The following is a 24,545-nucleotide window of genomic DNA, read 5'->3' on the forward strand; positions in this document are numbered from 1 at the left end:
TACGAGCAGGGAAGTTGACTTGGGGCCGGAAACCATGGACTGCGAATGGCGCAGCGGATACGACGACGCATCCGCTGAAGAGAAGCTGATTAGGAGATGGGACGGACAGAACGACAGGCGGCGCCGGAGCGGAAAGTCCTGTGACTTTGAATCCAAAATGCAGCTACAGGTATAGCCGTGAGTACGAGCATAGTTGCAGTTGTACTTACGTACCCGTGCATGCACCTACTCGTATTGCACCTACTCGTCTTGGATAGTGCTCATACTGTACGTAAGAACAGGGAAGTGACGACTTGAAACATGTACAACTACATGTGCACGTACGAGTATTGCTTGTATGCATCATTCTACAGGTATTACGTGTACAGTAGCAAGCATGGACAAGTAATAATACTCGCAGCAATTGTTGCTCCTTCTCGGATGGCCCAGCAAGGAAGGCTGCCCGCGGTGGAATCTGCCATGGCAAGTCACGCTTGCAAGACATGGACGGCACATGTACAATACACAACCGTCCACCGACGCACATGACGGTCGCCAAGAGTCCCGCCTCGCCGCTTTTCTATTTCTTCGAGGACGTTGCGACGCCGTGCAAGCACTGTGGATGATGTGGTACTTTGCGTGCCTGTACGGTGAGAGCCCCCGAGGAGTTCTAACCACATTCAACCCGACGTGAATCCTGTGCATGCAAGTAAGTACACCTACTTGTCGGCAGCGAAGCAGGAAGAAGAAAGAAGAGGCATTGTGCCACCTGGAAGGTACTGATGCTGCGAAAGGTGCCAAGCGAGTCAAGAGACGGAAGGATTACCGGAAGGATTGATCGAGTGGGGATCGGTACGGCAACGATTTCCTCGACCGCCTGGGCATGTCGCTAAAAGAGCCCTCCAATCTGTCCGACGATTCGAAAGCATCGTTGTGCTTCCAACAACGCTGATGCCAGAAAAAATACAGAAGAAGCACTTGCCTGTCTGGACCGGTCAGGCTGGCCACCGAGAATGGCGAATGGGAGGTGCATGCGGCCACCAACAGCTGGTTGGCGCGCTGCATCGAGAAGGTTGTGTCTGAACCGAGTCGGCGCCTCCCAACCTTTGGCCTGCCTTGCCCGAGAGAAAAGACATCATCACGGCATGGTAGCTGCGCATTTGATTTGGCCATTTTTCCTCTTCATCGCCGCCTCGCCGACTCCAACTTGCAGATCCCGGCGTCGTCCAGCTGCCCTGCCCCAGAGCGCCAACGTGTACAACGGCCGGTGCATCAACAAACTTGGTTGTTTGTGGCAGGCCAACGGAACCCCCCCCCCCATGCGAGGGCCAGGTGAAGTGTTGATCAAGGCCTAGAGTCGTGTGCCAATACTGTGTGCAATACGCCTTCCTCTCCAAGTCCGTCGCAACTTCCCTGCCTTCCACTCCTTCCGGCGCCTCGTGTTTGCCAGGCGGACGCCATCGCAAGAAAGGAAAGGACAATGCTGAGCCGACTTCTCGCTTACCTGGTGTCGCTCGTGCGTCAACCTTGTCTGGTGTCCCCGAGCTTGGGGCGGACGCTGTCGGTACATACTACAGGCACGTAGTAGCGCAGAGCAGTGGATGCTTACATTACATGCCCGTCTACGAGCGTTCCCCTGCAGGTGCGAAGGCACTGCCAATACGAAATGCAGCGTAGCAGTATTAATACGTTGCGGGAAGAATCGCAAGGCGACACACGCCCGAGTTTGGTGCAGAAAACCCATCTACCCACAGGAACACCTACCGACTCTGACATACTTGCTTCTCTGCACCAACCCCACGAATCGAATGGATCAGCTTGCTTCCTGTTCAGTACTTGTATGTCTCGGCCGAGGTGGGCTCCTTCGTCGAGCTGATGACGGCGTGTACGAGTAATGATCATTGCCTATATGGCGCCCCCCCTGGCACCCATCCATCCATCCCTCCCATCCCATCCCATCCCATCCCCCCGTCCATCCCCGTCCATCCCCGTCCATCCCCGTCCATCCCCGTCCATCCTCGTTCATCCCCGTCCATCCCCATCCGCCCCCATCCCTCCCCCCCATCCCCATCCATCCTCCCAAAACATCCCTGGCTCCCCACGATGCAAGCCCGCACGTTCCGGCTCCCTACTGGGTCCTAGGGTGGCCTGGCTGGCAGACGAGCGACCTCCCAATTCCTTCCCCCCGCATCTGCATCGACAGTATGGGGTCATAGGTCCAGGTGCGTCGTATTCTCCGTACTGTATGGCTTTCTCACCTTGCCCGCAGCTTCCATCACCCCGGGCCCCCCCAGGCTACGGTTGAGACCGCACATGGCGTATTAATACGGAGTGCCGGCCAGCGCACCCATCCGTCCATGCTCATGTTCGTACTCGTTCTGGAGGTGTGCTCCCCTTCCTGTCGCCTGTATCCGTTGAATGCGGATAGTGCAGAGCCAGTGCCACCCTCACCACTTGGGGTCCCTGCCGGCAACGACCGTACGCTTTCCGTCACGGGCCTCCCGTCCCTCGAATTCTGGATTCCAAACATTCTTACATCCTTTCGACGTGATTCATTCCGTCTCAACTATTCCGACTCTCGAGCTGGCCTTGCATCGTATCGACCGGCCCCCCCCGACCCCGTCGGCCTTGGTCTAGACGACGCCGGACCTGCCGCCTGTTTTGGACCATTGCGCATCCGGCCCGTTTGACGCCTCGCTCCCCTCATCCTTCCCGAGCATTTCGTCCTGCTACCGTTCTTCGCCCGTCCCGCGGTCGAGGCCGTCGCCATGGGCGTCGATGCAGAGAAGATGGGCGCCGTCGACCACATGGACAAAAGCATCGACAACTCGTCTAATTCTGACGTCGGTCACACGCTTGACCCCGATGCAGGACTCTCCGAAGAGGAGAGGAAGGAGGCTGTTAGTTTTCCACCTGTCGGCGGTGACGTCGACCGAGTGTCGCGTACTGATGTGGAAGCGCGCAGGAACGCAAGCTGCTCTGGAAACTCGACCTTCAGCTCATTCCCTGGGTATGAACCACGATGGCACCGACGGGCACGCAGGCCGACGCCGTCAAGGGGCTACTGCTCGCCCGTCTACCAGTTGCTGACCTTGGTCAGCTTTCTCTCCTGTATCTCATGTGCTTCCTGGACCGCACCAACATCGGGAACGCCAAGGTGGCCCACCTCGAAAGGAGCATAGGCATCGATCCCGCGACGGACACGGAAAAGTTTCCCGCCACTCTCACCATCTTTTTCGTCTCGTATGCCCTCTTTGAGGCCCTGTGCAATTTTCTCCTCAAAAAGTTCCGTCCTTCCATCTTCATCCCCGTCATCATGTAGGTGCCGCCTCCCCCCGACGGCTTCCCCATTCGACTGACCGACGGCAAGGATCCTCTGGGGTTCCTGCATGCTCGGCATGGGCTTCGTGAAAAACTGGTCTGGCCTGATGGCAGGCAGATGGTTCTTGGGCGTCTGCGAGGCCGGCCTCTTTCCCGGAATCAACTACTACCTGTCCTGCTGGTATCGGCGCGACGAGTTTGGCGTCCGCGCCGCCATCTTCTTCTCGGCCGCCGCCATCTCCGGTTCCTTTGGAGGCCTGCTCGCCGCCGCCATCCAAAAGATGGACGGCCTCGCCGGCCTGCAGGGCTGGGCTTGGATCTTCATCATCGAGGGTATGCTCACCATCATCATCGCCTTGGCTTCCTTTTGGATGGTGCACGACTTCCCCGACGAGGCCAAGTTTCTCTCCGAGGATGACCGTGCCCGCGTTATCCTGCGCCTCAAGCGCGACGGTCAACACTCGGCCGAGCACGAGGACTTCAAGTGGGACTACCTCTGGGCTGCCTTCAAGGACTGGAAGACGTACGCCGGCATGCTCATCTACATGGGCCCGCTCATGCCCCTCTATGCCTTCAGCACCTTCCTTCCCAGCATCATCCAGAACATGAGCTTCACCGACAAGGAGCAGATCGTCAAGAATCAACTCCTGAGCGTGCCGCCCTATGCCCTCGCCGCACTGCTCACCGTTGTCGTCGGTTTCTGGTCCGACAAGTGCCAGAGGCGCGGCGTTTTCAACATGGGATGCGCCGCCATCGGCATCACCGGCTTCATCATGCTCATGGCGACGACGAAGCCGGGGGTCCAGTACGCGGGTACCTTCCTCGGCGCGTGCGGCATTTACCCCAGCATCTCCCTCACCATCGCCTGGGTGGCCAACAACGTCGAGGGCGTCTACAAGAGAGGCATCGTCCTCGGATTCGTCATCGGATGGGGCAACCTCAACGGCGTGGTGAGCAGTAACATCTACCGCAACCCGCCCCGGTACTTTGCCGGTCACGGCACCGTCGTGGCATATCTGTTCGTCTGCATGTTTGGAGGCAGCGCACTGATGTGGGTGCTGCTCGGGAGGGAGAACAGGAAACGGCGGAATGGGGAGCGGGATCATTGGATCGAGGGCAAGACGGACGCTGAGATCAACGCGCTCGGCGACAAGCGACCCGACTTCATCTATACCCTCTGAGCGCCGAGGGTGAGAATGTGGGTCAAGGGAGCGAGCATACGTTTCATGAAGGCGTACTTTTTATTGTCCGATGAGGCATACGTACATAGGAAATGGCTGTAGGCAGCATGCGAAGAGGAGGAACCAGCCGGTTTCAAACACCAAACTTGCGTGCCTTGAGGGGATGTGTTGCATTATTCCATAGGCGTGTTTGCCGAGGAGGCTCGGCTGCGTGTTGTATCCAATTGATTCTCACGCTTCTCAAGACGGAAACACAGGCCATGGGCATGATCGACTTGTCTGGGTGACAGACGGTTGCATCCATCATGTGACTTGGCCAGGAAAAGGTCTTGCGGGGACGGTTCGCGCTTTAGCCACTACCATGCCAGCACCTGTCAACTGCCACATTGGAGCACCCTGAGCTGGAGGGGGGGGGAGGGTGTTGTGCCGTCACCTACTCTAGCTGGCTAGGCGCTTTGCTGGTGATGTTGGAAGGTGCACGGCTGTATCAGTCAAGGCGGCACAGGTGGCAATAACGAAGCGAGATGGCGATAGTGAAGTGGGCGGTGGACGCGGGCCGAGCTATATGTCGAAGATAGAGCCGTAGACGGCGCGGTGGTTTACTTTTGTAAAAGGAGTTTATATCGAAGAGAACGACCCTGGGATGTGTGGTGATTTTTCTTCACATTATAGAGACTCAACTCACAACATTGGAAGCTTGTACTTAAAGGCAAGGACAGAGGCAAGGCATATATCGGAGAGTAATAGTCCAGATATATATACCGCGTTATTGCCATTGACATGTTGTAACACAAAGTGCCTATCCCCACCGAGGTGACAGGGCTCGCGGCTCAAAATGCTGCTGGCGGCTGTGCGTTTACACTCAAGCATGATGAAAAAAAAAGACACCACGACGAGCTGATGATGGGAGAGGGGGGGGGGACGTGTGGTAGCCTGAAAGGAGACAAGGGACGGGACGCCGGCTGGCACTGGCCATCCATGTAAGGCTATCGCAGCGAAGGCAGCAGCCATCTCAGGCAAGAAATAATACAGTCTAGTTGGCTCAATATATGATTTAATTAATAAAGTACGGACTAGTCCGTAGACCGTAGGTGGTTGATTGATGAGGCTGGTCGCTGCATTGGAAAGAACGATGGCCCTTCCGCTTGCCAGCGGATCGAGTGGTTGGTCAGCTGATTGTTGTCGAATGGCCGCGCTTCCTTGGCCTCCTCCTTACGACACAACGTTCTTCACTGGCGTAGGCACAGGCGTGCAAAGGCAAGTCACGAAACGACATCTCTAGGCTCGGAAAGCTGACGCAAGAGTCAAGAAAATACAAGGGCATGTGATCGAGGAGGTGGGCCGTGATGCAGCCAAGGTTCCCGTCCCTGCCCTGTGCACTGCAATTGCACTGTCCATGGGTCGGTGGCCCCGTGGACGATGATCGATCTCTATCCATGTACAATACATGAATCATTCGATGGTATGCCCCTTATGAAATCTGGTACCCAGAAACTAATTTGTGCCATTGGCGGTCCATATAGCCATGTTTGCGAAACATTACCTCAGCGACGGGCTCGGCGACACAAGATGATCGATCGAACCCATCAGTGAATACGATCAATGAGCACTACATCCGTTCCTGTGAGTGAATACACGCACACTATGTACAGAACATACTCGTACACGCATTCCACGGCTATCGTCCTCGCCCTGTCGAGAAAATGTCATGGACCTGTGCTTCGGAACGGGCCATTCACATCAATTGTGCAACGATGACTCCCGGTGCATCAAAGTCCCGCACTGACCGATAAAATTGCACTGGACCACTGTTTGTACACTTTAATGTATAATTTACGCCGTAACATTTCGCTTCCTTGAGTAGCTGACTGACCTGCCGCTCGAGTAGGTGACGCACGCAATGGCTACGGCCAACTTCGCCCGCCAGGACGGGCAACCGGATCTTTAATCAAATGAACGCACTGTAGCCACCCGTATTTCTTCTTATTTTTTTAAGGTTTTCCTTTAGACGTCCAACTTCAACCCTAGATAGGGCGGCTGTCGGCAGAGTCAAGAGGCGGATGAGGCCGACTGTCAAGCCAACCTTGAACCCCTTCTCACGTGCACCTTGACCAACGCACAGGTATATTTCTTTCCTTTCTAGAGCACTTGGCTGGAGAATTTTCGTCCAAACTCGGTCACGTATTGGAGAGTCCATGCGCTGAAAACAGAGGGGAGGGGGGAGAGCGACATGTGTGGTGTAGCACGGCAACGGGTCGGTCTTGTTGAAGGGGGGGTGGCCAACACTCACTCGCCCTCGAGGACAAAAAGTCCTTTCTTCGTTGCAATCTGCTTTTGCTCCTCACCTCTTGTTTCTTTGGCGTTGCCGTCGTTTTCTATGCTGATATTCGCCATCCCCTGTCGCGCATTACGGCTTCCTGCATCAGTCCTCCCCTGGTCGTGCAGCACGAGCCTTTCTCCCTTCTCTCTCTGGTTTTATACTCACTCAACTTCTCGCTAGTTCTTCGCCGCCGGTTGCACCGACGAGAGACCTTGTGTGCAACGGGAAATTATCTTTTTTCACGCCACTCTCTACCATCTCCGTCTCTTCCTAGCCGACCGCAGAGTGAGGGGATGGGCTTTCGTTGCAGGAGAGTGCTCCTCTAGACATGCTGCATATCTTGTTCACCGTCTCTACAGTGCCTCGCAGCCCAGTCTTATCGTTTCCTCCATCCAAAGTCTCGCACATCCCAGACCGCTTATCTACCTCGCACACGTCGGGAAACCTCCAGAAGAGGGTGCTCGAGGGAATCAACAATCGAAAGAGGACTCAACCCACCACCCGCGATGCCCTCAACTCCGTCAGCGAGCTCGTTGCCCATCGCAGAGCGCCTCACGCAGAGGCAAATTGACGTCTTGGTCACGCTCGAGCGTATAGGAGGGTCCGTCAGCCTCATTGCCGTCTTGTTAATCTTCGTCGCCTACGCATTCATTCGCCGTGTGCGCAACGTTCAGAATACATTTATCGTTTTTGCGAGCGTCTCCAACATCGGCGCCAGTGTTGCCAGCATCATCGCTCTCGACGGGTTACAGGCGGGTAAAGAGACGGCTCTTTGCCAAGCGCAAAGCTTCATGTTTCAAATGTAGGTCGCTTCTGGGGAGTGAATGAATAATGTATTCGAACACCCCTCGGGCGTCGACCAACTCGTAGCTAAATCGTCACAGGTTCATGCAGTCAGACCCCTGGTGGTCGCTCGCCATGGCAATCAATGTTTTCCTCGTCTTCTACTACCGCGCAAGCCCCGACTCGTTCCGTCGCTGGTGGTGGGTGTACTGCCTGATCTGCTACGGCGGCCCCTTCGTCATTGCCCTCAGCTTGCTCCTAGTCAAGAACAGCAAGCGCGGTCCAGTTTACGGTGAGGCTACGGTACGTTTGCATTTATCTCTTACTTTAAACTTCCTACCTGCGGACTCGGGGCTAAGTTGCCGCCGCTGGCTAGATATGGTGCTGGATCGACCCTAAGTGGGATGGCATCCGCATCTACACGTACTACATGCTCATCTGGATCTGCATCATCGGCTCCATTCTCTGCTATTTCTTGGTCGGATACCATGTCTTCCGCTCTCGAAACCAGCTGCGCAGCTTCCCTGCCTCCAAAAGCCGTGAGGCTACCCACTGCGAGCAGGTAACCGCACCCCCTCCCGCCCATCATCTCCCGCCCTTTTACCTTCGCTGGGAGTTGACCACTAGTTTCACCTCACTACAGGCCACGGTAGATCCCCCGACCGGCGATGGCTTCTACGGCACCGTCGTTACCGAGGTTCATGTTGTCCGCTCCAGTGCCATAAACACCCTCTCGGAGCCCAAGCGTGCTCATACCGTCGGCTTTGATAACGACTCGTCCCCGTCGCTTCCACGGCCGCCTACGAGCACCCCTGCCATGTACTACTCAACGGTTACGGCTTCGGCACCTCGCCGCCGCAGTTTCCTCTCATCCATGAAACGCATCGTCCCGGTCGTTCACCTCGCCGCTTCCAAGTTTGTCATCGATGATCCAATCAAGCGTGCCTACCTTCGCACGAGCTTTCTATTTGCACTCAGCGTCCTCGTCACCTGGATCCCCAGCAGCCTCAATCGCATCCATAGTTGGCTCGACGGCACATCTCCCTACGAGTTCCACGTCGCCACTGCTGCCGTGCTGCCCTTGCAGGGGCTTTGGAACTTCCTCATCTTCTTCATCACAAGCTGGAGCGTCGTCAAGCAGCGTATGCGCGGTAGATCCAACACCGATGTCTCGGGACAAGATGGTCACGTCAGTGCCGACAGGACCATCGACCGCGACCGAGGGACCAACAACCATCTGCGCCACCCCAGCTCCGAGACGGAATTTGGTGAGGCGGATTCTGGAACCTTGGGTAGCGATGTCGAGTTGCAGCGTGTGGCAGATCGATCCACCAAGATGTTAGGATTCACGTCGCCTTAAGGGAATGGCAGTATGCAAATGTTTGTCAGGGGGTTTCTGCTATCTGAGTTGATGCAATGTTTGCCTCGCTTCCGCGCACTAGGTTCGTTCCGGTGCGGCGGGAGGTTGACGCTCTTGTTTATCATCTGCCCCATGGTGAGAAAAAGAGCCTGGTTCACCGTCAGCCATATCAAAAATAAATAAAGCAGATAAAACAATGAACACGATGTCGAAGATGTCGAAGCGTTACGATGCTAATCAAGTAATAAAATGGGCATGATCTTCATTCGTTATCGTGACAGAGACTATATACATTCATGCAATCATTGATATGACTTTTTGATTTTTGTGACAAGCATGCGCAATGTACGTCATAACATCGTGACAAGGTATTGACAACCAAAGGAAAAAGAGCGAGCGGGGGGTCTCGTCCGCTGCCTAATTCCTTCATGCAAGTAAGTGTGGGTGACCTTCGGCGCCTAATTTTTCGAAGATCATGAGTTGCTTCTAATTCGAGGATGCGAGTGATGACGGTTTTTTTCAATCGTGATCAAAGAAACTGGTGCTCTGCTTCAACAAGCGCAAATCCACCAGGCCCATCGCCTTGCCATCGGCTCTCCAGATTGTCTCGTCGCAGAATCGCCATAGACAGACGGCGGCAGCGGCAATCAGAACCTGCGCAATGGCAAGCGCGAGCGTGGCTGCCTTGAGCCCGCCAGCTTGGGCAATGGCAGTGGGCATGCACAAAATAAAGATGCCGGCGGCGATACCGCGCAAGACGACGACACCGGCGTGCATGTCCCCAATGCTGCGTTGTGCGACGGCGATGCTGGATGAGGTAAACGATGCCGAGCGGGCGAGCAGCGGTCGGATTGCAGCATCGAATGTGTACAAGCCGCCCGCAAGAGTGCCCAGCTGAAGGGAGAGCAGAGGGAGGCTGATCTGGCTCGCAGCTTCGGATATGAAGAAGCGATTCGGACTTGAAGCCTGGTGCGTCATGAAGTTGTCGAGTCCGAGGCCGAATGTGAGCAGGCCGATGAGAACGAGAAAAGTGCCGGCAGCGACAATGGCGTAAGTGACCTTGCCAGTGAACTTGTGGAAGTACACGTTGTAGAAGCAGAAGCCACCAACAACAGCTGCACCAACCATCCAAGGGCCTGTCATGAGCGTTCCGATATTGGCAGCATCCAGAGCAAGGGGGAGGGGGGTGACAAGAAGAGCATTCGACATGGACAGTCCCCAGAGCGTTCCATGAGAGATGGAAGACAGGAGGAAGAGGAGGCAGGTGGTGGGGGCGAAGAGGGCGCGCGGGGTTTGTAGTAGCGTCGGCAGCGTCTTAGGACCGGCAAAAGAGAACGGTCTCACGTTGTCTCTGACATACTGAGCGATGGTTTCCCTGTTGAACCTGTGACGGAAGCGCCAGGGGCGCCAGGGTGGACCGCCGCCGAATCCAGGGGCAGGTGGAGGAGGTGTTACGGCCATAGACCTGTCAAAGGCTGTCTCCGAGGCGCAGAGGGCGAAAAGCGGAATGGCGGGCAGGAAGAAGGCGCTGATGATGATGAACTGGACAGTAAAAGACGTGGTGTTGCGTGAAGCAACGCCTCCAATAAGAGGGAAGCCCCAGGTCGTGGTGATGGAAACTATGTTGTAGACAGACATGGGCATGTTTCGCTCGTGCTCCTGTGCGAAAACATCAAGTCAGAATGCATGCAGAGGCTGCGGAGTATGTTCAAATGGGCTTACATAGTACATGTCTCGGATCGAGGCCATGACCAAGGTGTCGAAGGCACCCCAGCCAAGGCCTTGGAGGGCGCGAGCTCCCATGCACGAGGAATAGCTGTTGGTAGCCGTACAGTTCCAGATGGAACCGATGACGAGCAGCACCGTCGAAGCCATGTACACCGGTCTCTTGCCCCATAGCTTCGCAGCCACCGAGCTCAGGAAGCCGGTCAAGGAAGCGATGATGACGGGAACGGCCGTCAGTGCGGCGATGGCCGTGTAGGACACGCGATAGTGGGCGGCCATGGCTCCGCCTGTCGTGACAAATGCCGTCTTCATAGCGCCGACGAGTCCAACGATGATGAGAAGAGGAGCCAGGCTCAGGTTTTTCCTCAACTGCGACCAGTTCTATGCCGCAGGTCAGAATTGTGGCGGCAACGGCGACGGGGCCGACGAGAAAACGTACCAAGGGATCACGCGGGTCATCGCTCGGCTGGGGTACCAGCTCTATATCGGAGTACCTTCCTCGGCCGAACTTTATGGCCTTGTGATGGCTTGGGAAAGATGAAAGCGAGGCGAAGGTATGTTCGGGTGTCGAGGATTCGGAAGTGACGTAGTTCAGGTATGCCGACTTTTCCGGGGAATACACCGGCGGCGGTCTGGCCACCGGGGCGGGACTGTGAAGGTGGCAATCCATGGTAAGGGATTTGGACGAAAGGCTCGATGGGATGAAATGGCCAAAGGAGGAGAGGAAGCCGGCCAGTCATCCAGGCCCCAGTGGATGTGGATTCGGTCAGGCACAGCACAGGACCCGAGCCAGCGAACTGTAGAGAGCTGAGGTAGACGAAAAGCGGAAAGGACCGCGGTCCGAAGAATACTCTGAGCTTTGCCGAGGAGCGGTAGGAAGAGGAGGAGAGGAGGAGAAGTAGAAGAACAAGAGGAGAAGGAGGAGGAGGAGGAGGAGGAGGAGGAGGAGGAGGAGGAGGAGGGTCGTTGACTGTTGCTTGGATGGAGCAATAGGGGCGAGACGGTGTTTGTGGAGGAGCGAGGAGGAGATGGGATGAAGACGAAGAAGGATGAAATCGACTAGACAACGGCGTTGAAAGACAAGGATGCCGAATCGTCATAGATAGGCAAAAGAAAAGAAGGCAGTCGATTCGCAGCAGCACATCTAGATGGGCCAGAAGGAAAATGCCACGCCGCATGGGGCGATGTTGCATGGCACTAGGCAGGGTAAGAAAGGAACGGATGACGAGCCGCTTGCTGTTCGACGATGGAACGATAGAACAGGGCAGGGACGTGAGAAGGGGCGTGAGAAGGGGTGTGAAGGACGTGTACGCGTATAGTGGCCGGCGCAGAACACCACCATGGGCCTGCACCGCAAATGCAACTTGCACCAAGTAGCTTGCATGCACATGCAGTGCAGACGGACAATGGCCAGTTCTGGACCCCCAGCGGCCGTCATTGTCGATTTGCGTTGGTGGCGACGACTCGAGGCCGTTGCTTGGCGGACGCCGCCAGAGATTGCATTCCAGCTGGGCCAGACCGAGTCAAGGGTGGTGTCAGTAGAGGCTACTGCTAGCCATCGTGGCCGCGTCGCGCGTCGGGGCGAACGTGGTGGTGGTGGGCGGCGGTGGTGGTGGTGGCAGAGGGATGGATAGATGAAGAGGGCGGGGAATATGATGGCCCCATCACATCAGGAGAGGGCTCAAGGGTTAGAGGAGAAAGGTCGGTCTCCTCCTCGATGAAGGGATTTTATCAAGGTTGACGAGGCCAGCGTGTCGAGCTCGCAGAGGCGAGGTCCCCAGTACCGGTAATGCCGGCGACTACGAGCACCATGGTAGTAGGTACCTGCTTTACGGGGGGGGGGGGGGGGGGGGGGGGAGAATAGCCCCCATGCAGCTGTGCATCTACGACTTGGCAGAAGGCAAGAGGGATGCAGAGTGAATGCCAATTGCGGCGAGGTAAGGGATGTCGGATGGCAGGTGCGCCATCTCGCATTTGGAGTCGAGGAAAGACCCTACCGAGGATGGCCAACCAAGACGAGGAAGGATACAGCCAGCCAGGGAAGGTTCTCCAGCCAGGACAGGACACGCAGAGGGTAGGACATTGGGAGTACTTTAGCCATGCGCAGGTACCGGTACATTTCCTTGTACCGAGCAGGTACCTTGGCCTTTCGATAGTCCACCCTCCCGTGCGCCGAATGCCAACGAGCGACTGCGTCCTCCCTTGCTTGCCGGCTGCCGGATTGCCCCTGCGGCATGCTATAATAGGCTCTGGCGGACGCGCGAGAGCAGACGCGTCGACGCCCGCGTTGAGTGGTGCGGTGGGTGGGTGGCAGAGACGGCCGTCACCACGATCCGAGAACCTTCTACCCCTCGCTTCACCCGTTCGCTTGGCGATGGTGAGGGACTCGTGAGAGACTCATGATGGAGCTGCGAAGCGGCAGGTACGACGAAATGCTTGCTCCCTCGTCGCTGCGTGCCTTGCGCATCCGTCTCTTGACGGCTTTTCGTCAATCGACAACGCGTGGATGGCGTGCAAAAGAAAGGGGAAGAAAAGTAAAGATGAAGACGAAGACATGCGGTGCAGGGCAGGTGTACAAGTAGATGCCGGAGATGGGATGACGAGCGACTCGTTGGGTCCATCGATTCGCCGCGTACTCTTGTTCAATCGGAACACGTCCTTGGAATAAAACGTGGCACCATCACGATCGGACAATGCCAATGTCAAGTCATGCCTTGCATGCTACGTCGTGCCATGTACCGAGCCGTTTGCTCGATCCAGCCAACCCGCCGTCGATCAAACGTGGGTTTTTCGTTTGGTTTCAGGCATTTTGTTTTATTTTAGCTTCCACTTCACAGGCGGTACGGGCCAACATGCCGCATCCCTCCGTCGAACATGATTCATCCCCGAGGTCGGCGGCTCATGTGCCGACACCGACACCACCCTGGCGGCCATGTCGCCCCCTGCATAGCACGCCGCGAGCTGCACGCTGCACGCTGCACGCCATTACCAAGTAGACGCTGCACACTGATGGCACTGGGGCATGAGGCAACACCATCAGCGCCCTCAACACCCGTGACCGCCATTTCCCCTGCGAGCGTACAGCAGAGATTTTCGAGGCTCGTCGGGCGCCGCAAACTGCACTGCACACGGCTGGCAACTCCGTGCATCCGGGCCCTGCCTCCACGATGAAACCAAGTGCCTGGGTAGCCTTGCGGTGGCGACACAGGGCGACCGACGGTTCTGCCCATTTTTTCGTTCCCTTGGCTTGGCAGTGGTCGTCAGGAGCGGGTGGTTGTCGTGTCTGCCCATCGGCAGCTCGCATGAATGGTTGGACCACCTCCTCACCCACGGCCGTCCGCTCGACGCAGCTCGCCATCTCGTTTGGTTCTTCGAGTCCACGGTCGCCGTGATCCATACGCATCAAGCCGCGCGGTGCGAACGTACGCGAGCATCTGCCACGCAGCGTCTCTACATCACATGGAGAGGCACGCACGCCACGGCTCCACCGGCCTAGTCAACGACCTGAATGCTGCCTCGAAGTCGTTGCATGTGCCGGCCGTCCTTACTCGGCATATCCCTGAATGCCGCCTCCATGGCGACTTGCGCGTCGATGCGAGTGCCAGGTCCGAGGACACGCTGGACGGCCACCCTGCCCCAGGTCATGACGCGTGCATCTCCCGACCCTCTGTTCAGCTCTGTCCACGCCGACTCGACTGGCCCGCACCATTTAGGCCTCGTCGTTTTCTTCTGCTTCCATGTCATTTCGTGCGAGGCATCGACAAGCCCCAAATGCCCACCACCGAGCATCTCCAGACATTGGCTTTTCAGCGGAGGCCGATTAGGGGTTGAGTTGGGATCGCATCAATCGGTTGAGGACCTGAGCAACCAAGCAAGCAAAAAGCAAGCAGGCCAGCAAGCCATGAAAACGCTTGCAGGTCGTCACCCCCACCCAAGTGCCCTCGAACTACTGGTCCGCCGAAGGCGCATGGTGAGTGAAGAGGATATTCTTTTTTTCCGTCGCGCCTCCGACGGCAACAACAAGCCTTGACCCCCGCCCTCGCCGCCTGTTTTTTTTTCGTCCGCCAGACTCCAAAAGGCGTTCGAGAGACTTGAAGGCGTACAGTGCGAAGACGTCCCTTCGGCGGCCAGCCATGCCGCAGTGCCACTGGACATGACCAGGACGATCTCGACATCCGATGGCGATTCCCGTCGACTGCATCTGCGCCGCATCGGGCATTGGCATGGGTGAGAGTGCGAGCGAGGAAGACGGGTTACCCCCTACCGCTGATCCATCCGTCTCATAATGGCAGCTTCCTCGTCCGCCATGGCGCCCTCCTTCCTCGGCAGCGGCCGGCCGTCCTGCTCGAGTTTCTTCTCCACCATGTCGCGGGTGAGCATGCGTTGCCGGAATTCCGGAAACTCTTCCTTGCGTTTCCGCAGCAATCCCTCGAGGCTCCTCATGGCGACGACGAGGAAGCCCAATTCTTCCCGGTCGACGTCGAAGACCTCCCACCAGGCGCACTCGGGCAGCTTGGCGCCGAGATCGCGCGCGGCGTTGTAGATGGCCGCCACGGCGAGCGCGTGCGGCTGGTGGGTCAGGTACAGCATCTGGGGCGAGAGCAGGGCCGTGTTGAGGTACTGCATCGTGCGCAGCGACGCCTCCGACTTTGGTCTCGAGAAGAAGTGGAAGGTCTGGAGGTAGGTGATGGCGATGGGGTGCGGCAGCGAGACGTGCGTGTCAAAGGACAGGGCGACGCAGATGCGGTGCTCGAGCGCCATCAGCCTCTTGGAGAAGTCAAAGTAGTCGGCCTCGGCGCAGTAGCAGGATTCCGCGTCGACGGCCTTGGCCGACTGGTCCGTCCGGAACAGGGCCGAGTCCGGCGCGTCGGAGAGAAGGTAGGCGTAGACGTTGGCGACATCGCGGGGCGCTCGCGGCTTCGGGCCCAACTTTCCGATGAGATAGATGGCCGCGGCCGAGAGATCCTGCTGCCACGTAAGCCCAAGGCCACGGCATCGTGGGGTTCGGAGGCAGGGTAGAGCGCATGGCAGGCACGGAACTGCGGAGCCAGGAGGGCGGGGAGACGCACGCTGAACTCGTGCTCCATCGGCGAGGCGACGAGCCAGTACCGCGCGAGGATGACGTTGGCTTGCGCCGTCACGGCCTGCGAGTAGCGAAGCAGCTGGCCGGCTGCTTGCGTGAGGCATTGGGTCGCGATGAAGACGGACTCCTCCACGTCCTGCGGAAGCGGCGAGAGCTCGGACCGGAGGTAGAGCTGCGATCTTGTCGCCAGCGGGTTGGCGAGGTGCGACATGGTGCTTGCGCCGGCACGCAGAGGTGCTGTGCTGTTTCTCTGCCGATGCGAAGCCAAAGGTGAGAGGTCAAGATGACGGGCATGAAGTTGAGAACTGTGGCTGGCGGATACCAAGTTGGCGTGGCGTCGTGGCGTTTCGACGTTGCACATCCACCGCTGCTGTTGGTCGGGGTTCATGGAATTAAGTACTTGCGAGTACTTCGTACGGAGTACTCCGTGTTGTAATTACTTGGTTGTAATCACTTACTTACTTAAGTACATGCAAGTACAACTACAAGCACTCGATCGCCCTTGATTCGTGCACAAGCGATGCAACAAGTACAGTATACTTGCTACGTCGACAAATCACCATACAATAGGATGCTGTGCATACTTACGGGCAACAAGTATCGAATACAACTGCTTTCTGCGTAGGAATAATTTATGCTCATGTATCCATGTACATGTACATTCTCGTGATGACTCCTGGAATACAAGCTTAACGCCATGAGTGCACACCGATACCAACTGACCGACAACTCCCTCTCGTGATTAGGAAATGCTCGTGCTGAAAGGGCAACGTCATACTGAGAATCGCTCGCTCCGCCGCCAACCCGTCAAGCCAGTCTGCCAGGCCTTTGGTTGGTCTCCAAGACGGTGCACTCGATCGTCGTCAGCCGGCCTGAATTAGACGACGAAGCATGGCAACGGCCCCCGGCGTCTCGTGCCATGCCGCCGAGCTGAACCAGCACGTCGTCATGGCCTCGTCCCTGGACCCGTGCTTGTGATACATGTGCAGCATCCTCGGCATCTCGAGCTTGCAAGAGTCCGGATCGGCGGCCAGAAGCTTCCACAGATGCGGGCTGTTCGCCTGGACGGCCGCGTGCAGCTCCCTGACCTGGCCCTTCATCGTTCGAGCCAGGCCCACCGTCACCTCGGGCGGGGCGAGGAGAAGGCCGGGCCTCGCGCCGACAATGCGGCCGACGAGGTTGTCGCGGATCATCTCGATGATTTCGGCCGGCAGCGTGCCTCGCAGGGCGACTCGAACGTTCTGCAGCGCCTCAAGGTCGAGCAGCAGGCGCATCTTGATGAGCGTCATGGCCACAGCCTGGCCGAGGTCCAGATCCCTCGTCCTCGTCCACGGCATCTCGAGAGGCTCGAACACGTCGGCGTTTTCGACGTCGAGGAACGGTCGGTCCAAGTCGGTCCAGTCGTAGTCCGGGTCCTCGACCGTCGTGGCGAACCACTTCATGAAGTCGTAGGCCTCCTGGTCCCTGCCGAGGCGGATGTACAGGCTGGGCACCTGCTGGCGCAGGAGCATCTGGTCCTTGCGTGCGAGCCGCATGAGATCCAGCAGGTGAGCGAGCGCCTCCTCGACGACGAGGACGCTGCCGCCGACGCGGCCGAAGCACAGAAGCAGAACGTCGACGAGAAGGTAGCGGGCCCGCATGTAGGGGCGCGTCTCCGTGATGGCCCAGAAGCGGCCGACGTGGGCGTCGAAGACTCTGTCGGGCGAAGGGAAGTCGCCGGGGATCCACCGCAGCTTCTTCTCCTCGTCCTCGTGGTAGGCGCGTGCCCTCTGGACCGACTTGCACGCCTTCTTGTGCGCTCTTCGGTCCGAGACCTGACATTCCTTCCCGCAGTAGTAGACCGTTCGGCAAGCCGAGCAGCGGTGGAGGTTCCCGTTCTGCCCGAGGCAGAGATGACAGGCCAACGGCAAGAGTGTATTGGGCTTGCCGAGGTCCGTGCCGTTGACGAGCGGCATCGGATGAAAGCTGGTGTGTGCCTACGGTCGCCTGACTTTGTCTCGCTCTGCCGTCTGAGCTCTGCGGCAAAATATTTGCCGTGATGGGGATCTTGCCGTGATGGGGACAGTGCTTGGCCGACGTGATGGGCAGAGTAGCGGTGGCGGCGGCGGCAGAACCGGCGGCAAGGGGAGGAGATGGAAGAGAGAGGAGAGAAGCGGAAGGTGAAGCTTCGGCCAGAGGACGTCACCGATGTCTGTCGTTCATTCTATTGGTGACAGCCATCGCACAGCGCGGTGACCCTGCACCCTGAGCTTCCCCCGCACGCTCGCATGGTGGCATGATTCGCCTTTCCGGGCGACCACTCTTCTTATCAATTGATCAAGCTGCCGATCCAAGTTAGCCGTGCGCAAGGATGGCCGGCTACGTTGGATATCCCGGGTTGACCTACTCCGCTGCGTCTTGCATGGCAGTGATGCTGTGGTCGGGAGTCGGTCGCACCAGTTAAAAGACGACCCGTTCGGGAAGTAAATAATGCTGTAATATGCTTTATTGCCTGCGAATAAACTGCAATGCCGACACTAAGTAATTACGGAGTAAAGATCGGGTATGATACAGCACACTCTAGTACGTTTACGTACTAGTCTGATGCCAATTATTTCTTGCTTGTAATACATGTATTACTGAAGGTGCACTTGGATGTGTACAGTACTTACTTGGTACAGTACATGTACTGTATTACTGAGGGTGCACTTGGATGTGTACCTGTACATGTAATACGGAGTACAGTACTCCGTACAGTGCCTAGTACTCTCGCAAGTACGGAGTACATGACAGGCGCTTATGAATGTACTGAATGAAACTCCACAGGTGTACAACTACAGCAAGTACAAGAATGAGAACAATTACCAGCCATCCATTGGTGTACTTACATGTAATTGTACTTACTTACAATATCGACTCAGGTACGGAGTAATACTTCGTCCTGTAAGGAGTAATACTACCTACGGAGTATTTCAAAGTACAGTGCAAGTACTCCGTACACCTACAACTGCAACTACAGTACCTAGTACCTAGTACTTACAGTACATACTGTCCTTAAAGTAATGCTAAGTAGGTACGGATTACAGCACACCCACGCGTAAGCCTAGCCACCTGCAGGCTACCCTACAGCACTTTGCCGAGTACATGCACTGAATCAGGACTTCCACGGTCCACCACACACCACATCACCCACACCTCACCCCGCTTGAAGCTCCCCCAACCTCGCATGCCGTGCGAATGAATCATCGCCGTCATCGACAGCAATGAGCAGCACGCCGCACCCGTTCTCACTTCGATGACAGCTTGACCTGCGTCCGTCACTCGCACCATGACGGCCCCGCTGCCGCACTCGCCGCCCATCGACGACAAATCCCCCTTCGAGCTCAACCTTCAACACGGCCACAGGGACCTCGTCCAAGCGGTCGCCTTCAACACCTACGGCGACCGATGCGCAACCGGTTCCGTCGACGGCCGCATTCGCGTCTTCAACCGGCACAAGGACGGCGTCTGGCGCCTGTGCGACACTTGGACCGCCCACGGTGGCGAAGTTCTCGAGGTTGGCGCCGCCCTCGCCCGCTAGCACGCCCGACCTGATCTTGCTCCCCTCGGCTGACCGTGATGCTCGTCCACCTCGCACGCAGCTGCAATGGCTGCCTTCCACCATATACCCCAACCTCGTCGCCTCCCTCGGCATCGAAGGTTGGTTCAGGCTCTGGGCCGAGAACCCCTCGGCCCCCCCGGGGCGCCGCTTCTGCTCCGGCCGCTCCGTCACCGGTCGCCCTGCCTTCGACACCCGCTCGAGCCGGGCGCCGTACCGGTCCTTTTCCATGAAGCACAACGAGGAGACGAGGCAGACGCACCTCGCCCTGCTCGCCACCGACGGCCGCCTGACCATCTACGAGAATGACCAGCCCGAGAACCTGTCCGAGTACACGTCCATCGACGAGTTCTCCGTCGGCCCGAAGCCGAGCCGCGGCGAGGAGGTCTCCTATCGGGTCCGCTTCGACCCGAACCCGGAGCCGTGCTACGCCGCCCTGCGCGCGGGCGTCACCTCGGATGCCCTCGGCCTCGTCGTCGCCGCCATGGATGTCGTCAAGGTCTACAGGTCGCGCGACGTCGTCACCACCTCGTACGGCGTCTCCTCCACCCAGAAGGAATTTTACCTCGCCGTGGAGATTCCCGGCCACCGCGGCCTCGTCCGAGACGTCGTCTGGGCGCCGGGGAACATCAGGGGCTACGACATGGTTGCCACCGCCTGCCAGGACGGCTACGCCCGCGTTTTCCGCCTCGACACCCCGTACTCGGACGCCGACGGCAAGTCCTGGTCGGCCGCCGACCTCCTCAAGCCCGCCGTCGTCCCGCCCGCCAAGGACGGCTTGGTCGGCCAGGACGACGACGAGAAGCAGCACCAGCACCAGCACCCCTCGACCCTGAGCGCCAGTCTCGCCAAGTCGGGCGCCCAGACCGAACGCCAGTGGACCGGCCAGCCGGGACAGGTCGAGCACGTCTTCCGGGAGATCTCGCGCCTCGACAGCCACCGTACGCCCGTCTGGCGCGTGGGCTTCGACGATGACGGCCAGATCCTAGGCAGCACCGGCGATGACGGCCGCCTGCTCTGCTATCGCCAGACGCCCGATGGTGCCTGGGCCAAGAGCTCCGAGCTGGTCATGATGAAGGCTCGAATGGCGGCCCCTTGAGCGGAGAGGGGGAGCGGATGGGGGGCCGACTTTGCGGCTCCTGACGATACCCCGCGTGCGTGATGCGTCGTGTTGATGCGTGGCATGGATGCGCCGCCCTTTGATGGCTGGTACGTTGCCTCGCGGCATATCGGGCGTGTGAAGGATGACTTGACCTGATGTCGACGTAGGCTTGCAAGCGGACAGACAAGGTCATCGTCGAAAAGGTCATCGTCGAATCGGCCACCCCATCATGGGCAATGCCACACGATTCGTCACTGGAGCCGCCGAACCACATCAAGCAAAAGGATAACTGCGCGAAGGAGCATGAACCCATAGTTTCTGTCCATGCCTTCACCAGGAGACGCCGGCATCACATATGACGCGCAGCGACGACGTGTGCGTGATGCATCGGTCTGTACTAATAATGTATTTCATACGGGGGGATTTCTAATCAAACCACGGCAAGTGTTTTGCCCACTGATAGTCCCATTCTTCCTTGTCATAATGTTTCCTCCATAAAACCCGACGCTCCAATTCAACAATCAAGTAGCAAGTAGCAAGCAAACTCCAAGCCAACGCCAGTCATGACGATTTTTTATTTTAGGGGGGGGGGGGGGGGTTGCGCATGGGGCCGTAGGGTTGCCACACGCACGAGCGGCCACGACGTCTGGTCGAGGCGCGCAGAGGGGTCAAGGGCGGCGGAAAGCGGGGAGGTGGGTTGATAGGTGACGGCGGCACGGGCCGCACTCACCCCCCCTCACGTCGTGACGGGACGACCAGCCATCCGCCTTCCCCCGTGACCCTCTCAAGGTGCTGTGCTCGAATGCACGCGAGGGTCGGAGATCGACCCCCTACGCCGCATCGGCGCTCGCACCAGGCTGGACGAGCTTGGTGACCTGGGCGCCGGCGCGGACGATGCGCTGGCCGGACGAGTCGTTGGTGTAGGTGACGTCCTTGTTCTCGAACTGGGCGCGCTTCCAAATCTCCACCTCGCAGCCGCCTCGGAGGACGCCGACGCGCATCGTCGAGAGCAGGTTGTGGGCGGCGTTGGAGTGGTTGTAGACGCCGCCGTTGAAGATGGCCGTGGCGTCCTTGCCGATGGCCGACGTGATGAGGGCCTTGCCGCCGGGGTGGTCCTTGATGAAGTCGCCCACGTCGTGGATGACACCGGCGATGGCGATGAGGGCCTTGCCCTTGTTCTTGGCGTCGTCGACGAAGTCGTCCCAGCTGATGACGGGAAGCTGCTCGAGAGGGGTTCCCCAGTCGAGCGTGGAGCGCTTCTGGTCGAGCTTCTTCTGCATCTGCTGGACGCGGCCCTTCTCGATCTCGTTGGCACGGAACTGCTTGAGGTCATAGGCCAAGCCCGTGTACTTCCAGAGGCAGATCATCCACTTGGTCGGGTCGTACTGCCACCACTCAATGGCGTTTCGGAAGTCCGAAGGGAACTCGTGGTGGAAGTTGTGGTAGCCCTCGCCGAGGGTGACGAGGGCCGTGATGACGTGGTCGCGGGGCGAGTTGCGGTCGTCAAAGGGCTGGTCGCCGAGCCAGTGGGCGAGCGAGTTGACGCAGAACGTGGCCTGCTGGACGAAGCAGATGCGCAGGATGCCGCCGTAGATGAAGCCGCCGAGCCAGTCGCCCCAGCCGAGACCGCAGACGAGCGTGGGGAAGACGAGGGCCATGGAGATGACCGACTTGAGGTAGTTGCGGTGCTGCCAGACGACGATGGGGTCCTCGTTGAGGTCCGTGATGTCGGTGCGGCCCTTGCGCTTGGGGTTCTGCTTGAAGACCATCCAGCCGATGTGCGAGTAGAGGAGTCCCTTGCGGACCGAGTAGGGATCCTTGACCGTGTCGGTGTAACGGTGGTGGGCGCGGTGCTCCTTGGACCACCAGCGGATGGAGCCCTCGACGGCGCCGGCGCCGACGGCGGCGAGGTAGATCTTGAGGGGCGTCGTGGCCTTGTACGACGTGTGAGCCCAGAGGCGATGGTAGCCTGAGAAGGGTCAGCGTTGAGCATCGAATCGACCGAGTCGGCCGGGCCGCCGCTACGTACCGGCGGTGATGCCGAGACCGGTGTTGAAGTAATAGATGACGGAGAAGATGGCCGTGTAGAACTGAAGAGGGATCCAGTAGGCGGAGATGAAGCCAATCATGGGGATGAAGATGATAAAGGTCGTGTTCAGCCAGTCGACGTGCTTGTGCCAGTTCGACAAGGTCATGGGCGTGTCGGAGATGTGAACTTTGTCGAGGGCGTAATTGGCCTTCCGGAGAGGCTTGTACTCCGTCGTCCCGTCCGGGAAGGCCTCTGCCTGGGCCTTGGCGGCCGCAGACGAAGGTTCTGACATGGCGAGCGAGAGGAGGGAAGAGTGGCTAGAGACTTCGATGCTGCCTTGGAACGACGTGGACTCGTGCCGGCCAAGGTGCTACAGGTCCGACTAGCAGCACCAAGACGATTAACGTTGAGGAGAGGGCGGTGAACAGGAGGTTAATTCGAGGATAAAGGACGATTGAGGAAGAACGGGCATGCGAGGGAGAGGAGGAGGAGGGAGAGGAGGGAGGATGGAGAGGAGGGAGGAGGTGAAAGGATGGTGAAGGATGAATTAGTAGGCAAGGAAAGGAAGGTTGAAGTAGCAGCAGCAGTTTGCTCGCAGTAATAGTAAGTAAGTATTAGTGCATTGGTAGTAGCAAGTATGCGAAACGAGGTACATGTGAAGTACTCGTCCGTAGTAGGGATGGGGAATGCCTGTGTGTTGGGGCGGACGGAGGCGGGCCCAAAGCTTTGAGTTGAACGTTGGACTTTTTGTACATGTACCACGTCTATCAATTACTACTGGCGAGTACTTGTACATGTAGCAAGGCAGTAAGTACTTACAGTTTGGTGCTGCGTACTCCGTTCATGGAGTAATTAATACTGTAGGTACCTATAACAGACTGATCGAGAGAGACAGCACAGCGCCGCCACCCGGTGCAAGCCGCTCGAAAGCATTTTCCCTGCCCATCCATTTGTTTCTTCCTCAGCCGTTTTTTTTCTCGAGTCTCCTGATCCTCAGGTCAGGTCGAGCGGAAAACTCGGAGTCTGGTGGCATCATGCGCTTGTTGATGGGAGGAGAGGGGGGGGGGGGGGGAGAGGGATTGTTGAATCCCCTGACTTTGCGCATTGAACGTCTACTGTACCATGCTAATTCAAGTGTGTACTTGCTGCTCAGACTACCTCGCTCGTGCGCTCCATTGTGCCTGGCTCTCGTTCAACATGCCTCTCTCCCTCCTTCCGGGCCCCGCACATCGATTGGGCATCACGAAGAAGAATTCCCAGTTTGCTTGATGCTCTCTCGACGGAACTCTTCCATCACGGCACACATGTACATGTACGTGTACTCGGAACGGGTTTGGGATGAAGCGAGTCGCACTCCGTCGTGCTGGCGGCGATTCAGCAATTGCCGGCGTCTGAGTGGTCCAATTTCTTCCGACCCAACCTAATTCTTCCCCAACAACTTTTTTGGCCTGCTGGATTTGGCAGAGCCGCGCCGGCAGCCCCTCCTTGTTCGGGTACTAGTGCGACGGCCAACAGTACGTACCTGCCGAGCCAAGGAGCGGGTGGCGATTGGCACACGAGCTAAGGTGCCATTTCGCGGGACGCCATCCAGGTACTTGGTACTTACAAGTGAGCGTACGGAGTACCGGGGAACTATTTGTAGAAGAAAATGTTCCGCAACGAGCAACACTATACTACTGCTCTTGAGCACGTACTTACTTTGTCGACAGGCAAAGAGCATGGGGTCAATGTGTTTGTGTGCCTGCGATTTGGTGAAGATGCTAGTGTCCACAGTACTGTGCAAGTAAGACTCCGTAGTGCATGCCAGACGAGGCACCAGAGCCCTGCTGTTGACGCAAGTACAGTACAGGTGCTTGTACTTACATGTAGGTACATGTACTCCGTGCACCTACTTACTAATATTGCACCTTCCACCTCCGTGCTTGACAGAGCAGCAAGACTGTAATTCCTTACTGTGCTGCACATGTAGGTGTCAATACGTACCTAGTACTCCGTAGGTACGGAGTAGTTGTAAGTAAGTAAGTACTCCGTACTGTACTCCGTAATAGTACTTGTACTGTAGGTGTACTGTAGGTACTTTGACAG

The 24,545-nt window shown here is 57.7% G+C and overlaps 8 protein-coding genes across 8 annotated transcripts; 4 read left to right on the forward strand and 4 right to left on the reverse strand.

Moving 5' to 3' along the window:
* Positions 1-2,747: 2,747 nt before the first annotated feature.
* DCS_00373 (uncharacterized protein) lies at positions 2,748-2,995 on the forward strand (the record flags this gene model as incomplete). Its single annotated transcript, XM_040797712.1, has 2 exons — positions 2,748-2,879; positions 2,945-2,995. The coding sequence occupies 2 exons, from the start codon at positions 2,748-2,750 to the stop codon at positions 2,993-2,995; spliced, it is 183 nt and encodes a 60-aa protein (XP_040658595.1).
* A 6-nt stretch (positions 2,996-3,001) lies between these two features.
* DCS_00374 (MFS transporter) lies at positions 3,002-4,481 on the forward strand (the record flags this gene model as incomplete). Its single annotated transcript, XM_040797713.1, has 2 exons — positions 3,002-3,297; positions 3,350-4,481. 2 exons carry the CDS (start codon positions 3,002-3,004, stop codon positions 4,479-4,481), a joined length of 1,428 nt encoding a protein of 475 aa, XP_040658596.1.
* Positions 4,482-7,307: 2,826 nt separating this feature from the next.
* Positions 7,308-8,944, forward strand: DCS_00375 (G-protein coupled receptor; the record flags this gene model as incomplete). The annotated part of the gene is made up of 3 exons (XM_040797714.1): positions 7,308-7,603; positions 7,686-7,887; positions 7,961-8,944. The coding sequence occupies 3 exons, from the start codon at positions 7,308-7,310 to the stop codon at positions 8,942-8,944; spliced, it is 1,482 nt and encodes a 493-aa protein (XP_040658597.1).
* A 519-nt stretch (positions 8,945-9,463) lies between these two features.
* On the reverse strand, positions 9,464-11,339 carry DCS_00376 (major facilitator superfamily transporter; the record flags this gene model as incomplete). The annotated part of the gene is made up of 3 exons (XM_040797715.1): positions 9,464-10,603; positions 10,667-11,050; positions 11,109-11,339. 3 exons carry the CDS (start codon positions 11,337-11,339, stop codon positions 9,464-9,466), a joined length of 1,755 nt encoding a protein of 584 aa, XP_040658598.1.
* Positions 11,340-14,929: 3,590 nt separating this feature from the next.
* Positions 14,930-16,140, reverse strand: DCS_00377 (uncharacterized protein; the record flags this gene model as incomplete). The annotated part of the gene is made up of 2 exons (XM_040797716.1): positions 14,930-15,637; positions 15,739-16,140. The coding sequence occupies 2 exons, from the start codon at positions 16,138-16,140 to the stop codon at positions 14,930-14,932; spliced, it is 1,110 nt and encodes a 369-aa protein (XP_040658599.1).
* A 475-nt stretch (positions 16,141-16,615) lies between these two features.
* DCS_00378 (uncharacterized protein) lies at positions 16,616-17,707 on the reverse strand (the record flags this gene model as incomplete). Its single annotated transcript, XM_040797717.1, has 1 exon — positions 16,616-17,707. The coding sequence occupies one exon, from the start codon at positions 17,705-17,707 to the stop codon at positions 16,616-16,618; it is 1,092 nt and encodes a 363-aa protein (XP_040658600.1).
* A 1,352-nt stretch (positions 17,708-19,059) lies between these two features.
* Positions 19,060-20,428, forward strand: DCS_00379 (putative nuclear pore protein; the record flags this gene model as incomplete). Its single annotated transcript, XM_040797718.1, has 2 exons — positions 19,060-19,287; positions 19,373-20,428. The coding sequence occupies 2 exons, from the start codon at positions 19,060-19,062 to the stop codon at positions 20,426-20,428; spliced, it is 1,284 nt and encodes a 427-aa protein (XP_040658601.1).
* Positions 20,429-21,261: 833 nt separating this feature from the next.
* DCS_00380 (acyl-CoA desaturase) lies at positions 21,262-22,752 on the reverse strand (the record flags this gene model as incomplete). Its single annotated transcript, XM_040797719.1, has 2 exons — positions 21,262-22,400; positions 22,461-22,752. The coding sequence occupies 2 exons, from the start codon at positions 22,750-22,752 to the stop codon at positions 21,262-21,264; spliced, it is 1,431 nt and encodes a 476-aa protein (XP_040658602.1).
* Positions 22,753-24,545: the final 1,793 nt, after the last annotated feature.

The sequence above is a fragment of the Drechmeria coniospora genome, chromosome 01 (genome assembly GCF_001625195.1).
Source record: "Drechmeria coniospora strain ARSEF 6962 chromosome 01, whole genome shotgun sequence".
Taxonomy (NCBI): domain Eukaryota; kingdom Fungi; phylum Ascomycota; class Sordariomycetes; order Hypocreales; family Ophiocordycipitaceae; genus Drechmeria; species Drechmeria coniospora.